This window comes from Bos mutus, unplaced genomic scaffold, assembly GCF_027580195.1.
Source record: "Bos mutus isolate GX-2022 unplaced genomic scaffold, NWIPB_WYAK_1.1 CTG250, whole genome shotgun sequence".
NCBI lineage: Eukaryota > Metazoa > Chordata > Mammalia > Artiodactyla > Bovidae > Bos > Bos mutus.
The window spans coordinates 189,078-201,437 of record NW_027219755.1 but is presented as its reverse complement, the minus strand read 5'-3'; the positions used below and the strand labels follow the sequence as shown (position 1 = coordinate 201,437).

Here is a 12,360-nt window from a genome sequence, read left to right as displayed (position 1 = left end):
TAAAAAAGAATGAATATAGGTACATGTATAACTAAATCACTTTGCTGTACATCTGAAACAAATACAACATTGTAAATCAACCATATTCCAATAAATTTAAAATATTTTTTAAAAAAGAAAAAAGTCTTTAAAAAAAGCTAAAATCAAGGGTTTTGAAATCCATCTTATAAATAAAAGAAAAAACAGCATATTAAAGTATGTAGAAGAATGAAAATAGAAAAAAAAATAGACTCTTGAGAGTCCCTGGTACAGCAAAGAGATCAAACCAGTCAATCTCAAAGGAAATCAATGGTGATTATTCACTGGAAAGATTGGATGCTGAAGCTTCAATACTTTGGCCACCTGATGTGAAGTGCTGACTCACTGGAAAAGACCTGATGCTGGGAAAGACTGAGGGCAGGAAGAGAAGGGAGCGACTGAGGATGAGATGGTTGGATGGCATCATCAACTCAATGGACACGAGTTTGAACAAACTCTGGGAGATAGTGAAGGACAGGCAAGCCTTGCGTGCTGCAGTCCATGAGGTCACAAAAAATCAGACACAACTAAGCAACTAAATGACAAAAGACCTGAATGAAAAAGAAAACTAACTTCTAAGCAGAAAAATCAACAAACACAAAGCGTGGTTCTTTGAAATCACCACAAAATGCAAAAGGAAAAAAAAAAAAGAGAGAGAAAATTTACAATTCACATGAATTAAAAGAGGATAACACAAAAGACTGGGCTTCCCTGGTGGCTCAGATGGTAAAGAATCTGCTTGCAATAGGGGAGATCCACATTTGATCCCTGGGTTGGGAAGATCTACTGGAAAAAGAATAGCAACCTATAGAAGTATTCTTGCCTGGAGAATCCCATGGACAGAGGAGCCTGACAGGTTACAGTCCATGGGGTTACAAAGAGTCGGACATGACTGAGGAACTAACACTTCAGCTTTCATTTTAATACAAAAGATACCATAAGCATTACAAAGAGACTATAATAAACATTGTGCAGATAAACTTTTAAATTTTAATGTAAAGGACAAATGTCTTAAAAAATGACATATAAAACTAACAATATAGAAAATCATAATAAATGCATATTGATTAAGAATTGGAATTCTTTTTTTTTTAAATTTTACTTATTTTATTGTTTTGGCCATTCCATGCAGCTTGTGGGGTCTTAGTTTTCCTACCAGCAATTGAACTCAGGCCCGCAGCAGTGAAAGCACCAAGTCGTGACCACTGGACTACCACGGAATTCCCTGAATACATAATTTTTAAATTTCTCAAAGAAAAGACTGTAAGTCCAGAGGGCTTCACAAAAACACTGTGCAGAAAAGTTTTACCAAACTTTTCCCAGTACTTTTCCAGGGTCCAGCATTATCATGATATAAAAACCAGATAAAGACATTAAAAGAAAGAAAAATTGCAAACCAAACTGTCTTGGAATATTAAACGACATACCAATGAACTGAATCTAGCAATATAAAAAGGTAATATTCCACAATCTAACTTGACTGGGCAAGTCCAAAATACTCAGGGTCGCCTGTTACAAAGGACAGGTTGGAACCCTTGGGCAGGAGCTGATACTGTTCTCTACAAGTAGAATTTCTTTTTATTTCAGGGAGGCTTTGTCCCTACTTAAAATCAACTAATTATGGACTTCAATCACATCTACAAAATACCTACAGAGCAACACACAGATCACCTTTTGACTGAATAACTGAGGAATGTAGTCTGGTCAAGCTGACATTAAACTTACCATTAAAAATGGAAATATTTCCCATGTATTTTCATGAAGATACATAAGAATTGATGCTTTTGAACTGTGGTGTTGGAGAAGACTCTTGAGAGTCCCTTGACTGCAAGCAGATCCAACCAGTCCATCCTAAAGGAAATCAGTCCTGAATATTCATTGGAAGGACTGATGTTGAAGCTGAAACTCCAATACTTTGGCCACCTGATGCAAAGCGCTAACTCATTAGAGAAGACCCTGATACTGGGAAAGATTGAAGGCAGGAGGAGAAGGGGATGACAGAGGATGAGATGGTTGGATAGCATCACTGACTCGATTGACATGGGTTTGAGTAAGCTCCGGGAGTTGGTGATGGACAGGGAAGTCTGGCATGCTGCAGTACATGGGGTCATAAAGAGTCGGACATGACTGAGCGACTGAACTGACTGACATACTTCTGATAACAAAAGCTGACAAAATATTTTAAGTAAAGCAAATTATAGACCAATATCCTTCATGAACAACAGGTCCAGAAATTCTTGATAAACTACATACAGCAATACAGAAAAAGATGCTACATTATGACCAAGTAAACTCTTTTCCAGGAATGTTAAGTTTAACTTTCAAATACCAATCACTATAATTCACATTAAAAGAGTAAAGATAAATAATTGTATGACCAGCTGAAGAGATGTAGAAGAAATATTTGTTAAAATTCAATACCTATTCTTCATTTTTTAAAAAAAGTAAAATTCTTGACAATTGAGAAATTAAAAGAAACATTTTCAATCTGATAACAGATACCTACCTAAAAATTGCAATTAATATTATTTGTAATGAAAAATTACTGAAAGATTTTGCCCTAAGAATACAAGATTATCTTATTTAACCAATTCTCTTTAACACTAACTGGAAACTCTAGCCCCAACAAGTCAAGAAAAGGAAATAAAGGTCATAGATATTGGAAATGAAGATACAAAACTGCCATTATTTACAGCTGACATGATTGCATATGGACAAAATCCTATAGAATTAAAAAAAATAAAAAACATACCACTATTGACTCCAGGCAATGCAAAGTTAATTCACAAATAAATCAACTGTATTTCTATAGACTAGCAACAGCAAGTGAATAATGGTATCAGAAACAAGACTTCCTAGTGGTCCAACTGGTTAAGAATCCACCTGCCAATGCAGGGAACATGGGATCGATCCCTGGTTTGGGAAGAATCCACATGTGCAGAGCAGCTAAGCCCATGTGCCACAGTCAACTGAGCCCAGGCTCTAGAACCAGACAGCTGCACCTACCGAGCCCATGTGCCACAATTACTGAAACCCATGCGCCCTAGAGCCCATACTCTGCAATAGGAAAAGCTAAATGAGAAGCTCACCTACAGCAACTAGTCACCCCTCTCACCACAACTAGAGAAAGCCCATACATAGCAAAGAAGGCCCAGTGCATCCAAAATAAATTAATAAATAATTTTTAAAAAAATCCAATAATACTATGAAAAACAAATATGCATGAATAAATTTAACCAGAGAAGTGTAATATGTCTATACTAAAAATTACAAAATATTTCTAAAATTAAAGACCTAAATAAGCAGAGAGAGACAAATATTAGTAATTGCAGATCCAACATTGTTAAGACTCAGACTTCTTGAATATTCTATAGAATATTCTATTCTAAAAGGAAACATTAATAAAATTTTCAGGCTTTTATTTAAAAACAAATTGAAAGATTTCTAAAACTGACACATAAAAGTAAAGAATCCAGAATGATCAAAGCAAACTTGACAAAGAAGCACAAAGTTAGACAATTTAAACTACGGGTTTCATCTCTTATTAAAATGTACAGTAACTAAGAATGCAGTATTGGTATAAGGATCAAAATATTGGCATAACCTGCAACTACTGAGGAACAAAATAAATTATACAGATGCAGATTTCCTTAATCCAATGCATAAAAGTCTTTAGCAAACATGTCCAGAATAATTGGAAAAAATAAAACTCAATGACTAATTACTCTTTCACATATAAAAATTAGTGCAAGATGCATCAATATCTAAAAAGTTAGAACACAGAAAATTATCTTCACACTCCTAAGGATATGCAAAGATTTCTTAGGATACAAAAATATCAACTACGAAAAAAAAAAAAAAGGTAAACATTAGACTTCATCAAAATTAAACCTTGATCTCCACTAAGGATATAAATGGCAAGCCACTGACAGGAAGAAAATATCCACAAAGGACTAGCATTAAATATATATTAAAAATAAACATCCCCAAGGGGGATTTGAGGAAGGGGTTGGGAAAGGGATCAACACCCACAGAGATCTCAAAATGACAAAGTCATTGTTCAGTGGGAGAGGCTGGAATACTCTCTACACACTTTCCCTGACATCTCCACACAATGAAATGCAAGGGTCAGTGGTGCTGAGACAAGTAAAGACTGCAAAAGCAAGTGACCCATAATAACCTATTACACTGAGTCTCAGGCTTCATTCTCAATATCCAGATGCAGTGGCCTGTTGTTTTGAACTCCCCTCTCTGGAAAGAAATGACTGAGGACACCTCCTTCACATTTTCTTTTTCTTGGGCATTTTCACTTTATAAAACTGCAGTCAGTGCATTCTGTGTGTGCTGAGGAGGGAATGACACGGTCCCTGGTGGTCTCACCATGGTCGCCATTGGTCACCCAAGTGCCCTCAGGATTAGTGCTTTGTGTCCATGAAAGGACGTGAAGACTAGTTCAGCTCTGCCAAGCTGCTGATTTTTTTTTTTTTTTTTCCTGAATGAGGGATGTGTGGGGAATAAGCGTTTTGCAACTTAGTTTTCCTCAATAAATTACAGTATTTTGCTGAGAGCAGCTGTGTGCAAGTTCACATGCTCAGAGCAGTCCTAAACCTTTTTTTTTTTTTGGAAAATTACAATGCCTAAACCTAACTTCCACATCTCACCTTCATTTTCACTTGTTTTAGCAGTAGGAAGACTCCTTGGAGATGATGATTTCAATGACAAGAATTGTAGATAATTTAGACTTCTTACTCAGTGTTATTTGGGACTTCGGCAAATTGTTTGAAAATTACATTACTCTGAAATAGTTAATGCTCAATGGTCTATCTTGAAAACAACTTATTTTTATTTTGTGAGTCTATATAAGAAAGTATTCATCAAAATCTTCAAGGATTACAAACCTGGAATCTCTGTGATACAAATTCATGAGATGATATTTATGGGCCTTGAAACTGTCTCTGATAATAACTTTAATGCAACATAATGCCACTTTGCCAAAGGCAAAAGGAGAAGAGGGTAGCAGAGAATGAGATGGTTGAATAACATCACTGATTCAATGACATTGAACTTGGGCAAACTCCAAGAGATAGTGAGGGACAGGAAGACCTGGTGTGCTGCAGTTCACGGGATCACAAAGAGTTGAACATGACTTAGCAACTGAACTACAACAAATATCACTGTCATCAGACTATTTCTCTTACCTAAAACACACATGTGGTATTTTAAAAATAGATACTTAGTGCTCAACATGCATTTAGATGTTATGCAAAAAATAATATTAAAATGAATTTCATTTTATCTTTCCAACAAACTTAGGAAGTGGATGTTATTTTTTCCATTTTACAGAAAGGAGAGTGTGGCTTTGTGGGGCAGAGATGGTAAGAGGGAGAGCTGGGATGGAGGCTTGGAAAGGGAGACTGTGGGGCTCTGCACTGCCACACTTTAAAGCTGTTGACATCATGAATAATTATCAGGTGCAATCACACCACATAAATTGACTTTTTATGCTGCTCTCCTTCATCCTTTGAAATGGTGGACAGATCCAATTTGCCCAACCACTTATATAATGTGACTGAACAGGCTGGTAGCTGTAAGAGTCAGTGTACAGGATGGTGCACAAACTCATGATCATCTCTCTGTTGGAATGTGGTCTCTGAGTGAAATCACCTGAGGGGGTGGACTGTCCTGCAGTGTAGACCACTACTCAGAGTCCAGGGTTTTCCTTAGCCACACTTGGCATCACTATCACAAAATATTAAATAAATTATCTGAAATTTCATCTAAGGGAATGAGAAGGAATTAGATGAGGGAAAGTATATGGAATAAACACTTTCAGTTCAGTTCAGCTCAGTTCAGTCACTCAGTCATGTCCGACTCTTTGCAACCCCATAAACTGCAGCACGCCAGGCCTCCGTGTCCATCCCAACTCCCGGAGTTCACTCAAACTCACGTCCAATGAGTCGGTGATGCCATCCAGCCATCTCATAAAAATAAAAATGATCAAGAATCTTCTAAGGTTTATCAAATACAACAGGGATAAACAAAATCATCAAAAATGAGTTTGAACACAGGTATGCTAACATTGCTGAAAAAGGACCTTCCAGCCCCTTCCCCTCAGCTGGTGATAGAGAGAAAGACTGGGTCCCACACAGGAATTTGGCTTCCACCAGCACCTTTTGCCCCACCATTCACAGTGGCCTTTCCCTCTCATCTGGGATCAAAGGTCACCTCCTAGAAGCTTCTCCTACCTCCTGACCAGGAGTCAGCTCTTTGCATCAGGTGGCCAAAATATTGGAGTTTCAGCATCAACACCAGTCCCTCCAATGAACATTTAGGACTGATTTCCTTTAGGATGGACTGGTTGGATCTCCTTGCAGTCCAAGGGACTCTCAAGAGTCTTCTCCAACACCACAGTTCAAAAGCATCAATTCTTCAGCACTCAGCTTTCTTTACACTCCAACTCTCACATCTACACATGACTACTGGAAAAACCATAGCCTTGACTAGACAGACCTTTGTTGGCAAAGTAATGTCTCTGCTTTTTAATATGATGTCTAGGTTGGTCATAACTTTCCTTCCAAGGAGTAAGTATCTTTTAATTTCATGGCTGCAATCACCATCTGCAGTGATTTTGGAGCTCCAAAAAACAAAGTCTGACACCATTTCCACTGTTTCCCCATCTATTTCCCATGAAGTGATGGGACCGGATGCCATGATCTTCGTTTTCTGAATGTTGACCTTTAAGCCAACTTTTTCACTCTCCACTTTCACTTTCATCAACAGGCTCTTTAGTTCTTCTTCACTTTCTGCAATAAGGATGGTGCCATCTACATATCTGAGGTTATTGATATTTCTCCTGGCAATCTTGATTCCAGCCTGTGCTTCATCTAGCCCAGCATTTTTCATGATGTACTCTGCATATAAGTTAAATAAGCAGGGTGACAATATACAGCCTGGACGTAGTACCTTTTATATTTGGAACCAGTCTGTTGTTCCATGTCCAGTTCCAACTGTTGATTCCTGACCTGCATACAGATTTCTCAAGAGGCAGGTCAGGTGGTCTGGTATTCCCATCTCTTTCAGAATTTTCCACAGTTTATTGTGATCCACACAGTCAAAGGCTTTGACATAGTCAATAAAGCAGAAATAGATGTTTTTCTGGAACTCTTTTGCTTTTTCAGTGATCCATCGGATGTTGGCAATTTGATCTCTGGTTCCTCTGCCTTTTCTAAAACCAGCTTGAACATCAGGAAGTTCACGGTTCACGTATTGTTGAAGCCTAGCTTGGAAAATTTTGAGCATTACTTTACTAGCATGTGAGATGAGTGCATTTGTTTGAACACTTTTGATATTCTTTGGAATTGCCTTTCTTAGGATTGGAAAAAAACTGAGGAGCCTTTTGCTAGTTCTGTGGCCACTGCTGGCATATTCAGTGCAAAACTTTCACAGCATCATCTTTTTTCTTAGGATTTGAAAAAACTGTTTCACCTGGAATTCCATCACCTCCACTAGTTTTGTTCATCTTTCAGGATTTGAAATTTTACCTTTCCACTAGTTTTGTTCGTAAAATGCTTGACTTCATTCCAGGATGTCTGGCTCTAGGTGAATGATCACACCATCGTAATTATCTGGGTCATGAAGATCTTTTTTGTACAGTTATGTTTATTCTTGCCACCTCTTCTTAATGTCTTCTGCTACTGTTAGGTCCATAACATTTCTGTCCTTTATTGAGCCCATCTTTGCATGAAATATTCCCTTGAGATCTCTAATTTTCTTGAAGCAATCTCTAGTCTTTCCCATTCTATTGTTTTCCTCTATTTCTTTGTACTGATCACTGAGGAAGGCTATCTTATGTTTCCTTGCTATTCTTTGGAACTCTGCATTCAAATGGGTATATCTTTCCTTTTCTCCTTTGCTTTCTGCTTCTCTTCTTTTCACAGCTATTTGTAAGGCCTCCTCAGACAGTCATTTTGCTTTTTTGCATTTCTTTTTCTTGGGGATGGTTTTATCCCTGTCTCCTGTACAATGTCACGGACCTCCATCCATAGTTCATCAGGCACTCTGTCCATCAGATCTAGTCCCTTAAATCTATTTCTCACTTCTACTGTATAATCATAAGGGATTTGATTTAGGTCATACCTGAATGGTCTAGTGGTTTTCCCTACTTTCTTCAATTTAAGTCTGAATTTGGCAATAAGACACCTTAGGACAGAGCAATCAGCCTGTGATAAGAAAAACTGTCTACAAAAACAAAAGACATTTTCTGAGATGACTTTGATCCCATAATCAAATTACTGGCTTAAAAGCCTTCATATATTCAAAGCTTCTCTCTATTAAACTTGTTGGACTTCTCAGGTGGCTCAGTGGTAAGAATCTGCCTACACTGCAGGAGACACAAGTCTGATCTCTGGGTCAGGAATATTCCCTGGACAAGGAAATGGCAACCCACTCCAGGATTCTTCCCTGAGTAATCCCATGGATGGAGAAGCCTGGTGGGCTGCAGTCCATGGTGTCACAGAAGAGTTGGACACAATTTAGCAACTAAACAACATTGTCCTTGTTAAAGTATTATTTTCACCTTATTTTTAACCAATCTTTTATTTGGCTTTATCCAAATAAAATGGTGCAGCAGATATTTGTCCCCTGTGGGACTACAATGCATCATGCTCATGCTCAATTGTGTCCAACTCTTTGCAGCCCCATGGACTATAGCCTGCCAGGCTCCTCTGTCTGTGGAATTTTCTGGGCAATAATACTGAAGTGGGTTGCCATTCCATTCTCCAGGACATCTTCCCAACCCAGGAATTGAACCCATGTCTCTTGCATCTCCTGCATTTGCAGGTAAATCCTTTACCACTGAGCTACTTGGGAAGCCCAATACAGTGCATAATTTAGTTAATCTAGGTTATCTTTCCATGAGAGGTGACTGTCTCTCTGTTATGAAATGTGCTCACAGTAAAGGGAATCCACACCAGACACCTGGAAGGCAGAGGGAGAACCATTTACCCAGCATGTTGCTGCTTCAGAGGAACATTGACATGATTGTGTAGCCACTCCTGCCCCAGGGGTTACTCAGGTCACAGCCACATCTCTCTCTCAAAAACACAGCCTCTTACAGAAGATAACAGGACACATCACCAGGCTGAAAGGCCCACCTCCAGTCCCTGTGAAAAATCTTGAGAAACAGGCACTCTGCTCTTCCCTGTGAGAACTCTGGCAGGACTGGTACACTACCTGGATGAAATCTTGAAATATCAGGGGCAGCAAGTCATCCATATGCCCAATGTCTTTGAAGAAACGATTTAAAATTCTTCCTGCAAGAATAGGATACAAAAATTACTCATTTCCTCAGATAGGAGCTTTAAGAAAATAATTCATGAACAAATCAAAACAATATTTTTGAAGTATATGTATTTACTTTCCTGGTGATACAGTGTCCCCAGTGCAGGGGACATGGGTTTGACCCCTGGTGCAGGAAGATTCCACATGCCACAGAGCAACTAAGCCTGTGCACCACAACTACTGAAGTCCATGTGCCAAGAGCCTGAGCTCTGCAACAGAAAAAGCGACCACAATGTGCAGCAACAAAGACCCATGCAACTAAAAACAAATAAATAATTCTATTTTTAAAAGTCTACCTGCCAGTGCAGAAGACATAAGAGACAGGGGTTCAATTTCTGGGTCAGGAAGATCCCCTGGAGTTGGAAATGGCAACCCCCTCCAGTATTCTTACCTGGGAAATCCCATGGACAGAGGAGCCTGGCAGGCTACAGTCCATGGGACTATAAAAGAGTCAGACATGACTTAGTGGTAACACAACAACAAATTAAATATATTACAAATTCATATGAAATAAGCCAATGTCAATGGTAAAAAGAAAGACAAAATAGGATGATACCTAAAGAGAAACAAAAATACCACCAAATGGCAGTGGGTGGGAAATTGAAATTGAGTCCTGATTTCTACAATAATGGGGAATCTTGTGGCAGTAACAGGAAGGGTTGGTGGATTTGAGAATGTTCCCTCCCTTTAGATCCATCCCATCTAAGACTTACTCCAAGTGCTAAATTGGTAAATAAATAGTTGCAAAATACCTAAGTTAATCCTAATTGTTACACCAATTTTGCTTTAATTATCAAGATTAATTTTGCCAAGTGATACTTTTTAAATAAACATAATTATAACCTCTCTGCAATTTTTTTCCCTCCAGATGGCTCACAGCAGCTCACATTTTGGGAAATTATGGCTTGTGGCCATTTCCAAGTTGTAAGTTTACTACTTGAGTAATAAGCCATTATTTTCAGAGGTATACCAGATGTGACAAGCACAGACTTATGAATAAGCATCTAAGAAGACCAGAGGGATGTAGGCAGGAAAAAGTGAAATATTACTAAATGACCAAGAATCACTTATCATTGATTTTACTTCCCTTCTCAGATTCCACAATAATAGTATATCCTTAAGGCTGCAGGATAGAATATGAGAATTTCTGGTAAATATCTGGTGTGAACTAAAAATGTCACCTGTCACATCAGTAAACAAAGGATGCTGCAGCCATCAGGACTCTGCAGCCACCCCTGCAAGGGTGATGCACCCTGAGGAGACTCAAGATGAGAAAGAACAGGACGCTGGCCCCAGACAGGGGAGGTGCACACCAAAGGAACTGTAGCAGGGAGGAGCCAATTTTGACTCCATGCTGGATCTGTTTCTTTGACCATTGCTATGCATTGTTTTTGTCAGGGAACCCTGCCCTCCTGCCTGAATGTTAAACTAAAGTGGCTTTTATCAGCTCACAGGGAGACAATCTGACTCTCACCACCTGTGAATGGCTGCAGAAAAAATGCCCTCTTATTGTGCAAGATAACTGGCCTTTTGACTTCACTTCCTCGCTTCCTCTCCCCTATGTTCTGTAAAAGAACCAGGCATCCAGACCCCAGTAAGATGGCTATTTTGAGATATCAGTCTGTCATCTTCTCAGTCTGCCAGGTTTCCAAATAAAGTCATTATTCTTTGCCTTAACATGTCGTCTGTAAGACTTACTGGCATTGTGAGACAAGCAGAGTGAGCTTGAACTTGGTAACAAGTAATACCACTATATGTGGTTTTTCTCTTCATGCCATCACATACCAGAAAAAAAGACCACCATAAATCATTTATTAAAAATTCTAGTTTTGAAAATAAACACAGAGAAGAGTTCAATTTAATATACCGCTAAAGGAGTAAATAACTGATGCCCCTAAACCTTTGGTCCTATCTTTGCAGTACTTATTTGGGCTTCTATTTTCTTGAAGGAATGAATTTCTGATAATAGACACAGGAGGGGGAAACAAGATACACACTGTTATGCCTGCTGCTCTAGGATGAGTGATCTTAAAGATTTAAACTTGGTTCCAAATCCTTGAATAATAAATCAGCATCTGGAGAAGTCTACAGGCCATCAAGAGCCTGGTTAACAATGGTCACAACCACTCAGAGGCTGTGATAACAGAAATTCAGCCTCACTTCACGCTCCCAAATTTATGACCGTAGTTTTCACATTAACAGGCAAACTAGAGAGACCTCACAGCTGTAATAGCAAAGACTCTTTCAATCACTTCCTCACTCCAGCTTCATTATAAGATGAGATTCTGTGGGCCTCTGCAGTTTAGCATCCTGTGTTCCCCACAGTGCCTGGACTAAAGAACATGTGTTGAATAAATCTGCACAAGATGCTGCACTAAACACTCTTATTTAATCCTCACAACAGTCTTGTGAAACAGGAAGGGCACCGGTTATTCCCATTTCACAGGAGAGAAGTTCCCAGACACCATGCCATCATCCTCACTAAGGTTCATTAGGCACTGACCCTGTGCTAAGTGCTGTGAATGTATGAACCTGCTTAATGCCCACAACGTCAAGATATTGATAAGTGTGTGAATAGTATCCTCATTTTATAGGTAAGAAAACTGAAACACAGAAAAATTAAATAACTAGCATATAAGTATTAACATAACTATAACTGGCTACCACTATTAATAACTAGCACTAGGATTGAACCCAGGAAGTTGGCTCCAGGGTCCATACTTATAACCATGACAACATCCTGCCTGGTGATTTGCCTGCCCAGTAGTATCCACCTACTCTGGCCTTGATCACACACCTAGTTGATGGCCAGGCAAAGGCTACTGCTGTCCTCTCTCCAGTCACATCCCTGCATCAACAGGCCCTGTCAATCATCACCTGCAAAAACAAAGCCACCCTGTGCCTCAGCACAAGTCTAACCAAATGAACAGAGTGGGCATGTAGGCTGATGAACTAACTCTTCATAGGAACCTAGGTCATGAGACTACCTTCAGAAGCAAAACA

At 39.0% G+C, this 12,360-nt stretch overlaps 1 protein-coding gene across 1 annotated transcript in view; it reads right to left on the bottom strand.

Moving 5' to 3' along the window:
• The window catches only part of LOC102282868 (ATP-binding cassette sub-family C member 4-like), a 150,287-nt gene that overhangs the window by 70,290 nt on the left and 67,637 nt on the right, over positions 1-12,360 (bottom strand). Inside the window, 1 exon segment of the mRNA XM_070366902.1 lies at positions 9,250-9,329. Coding sequence (XP_070223003.1) covers positions 9,250-9,329 — 80 coding nt within the window.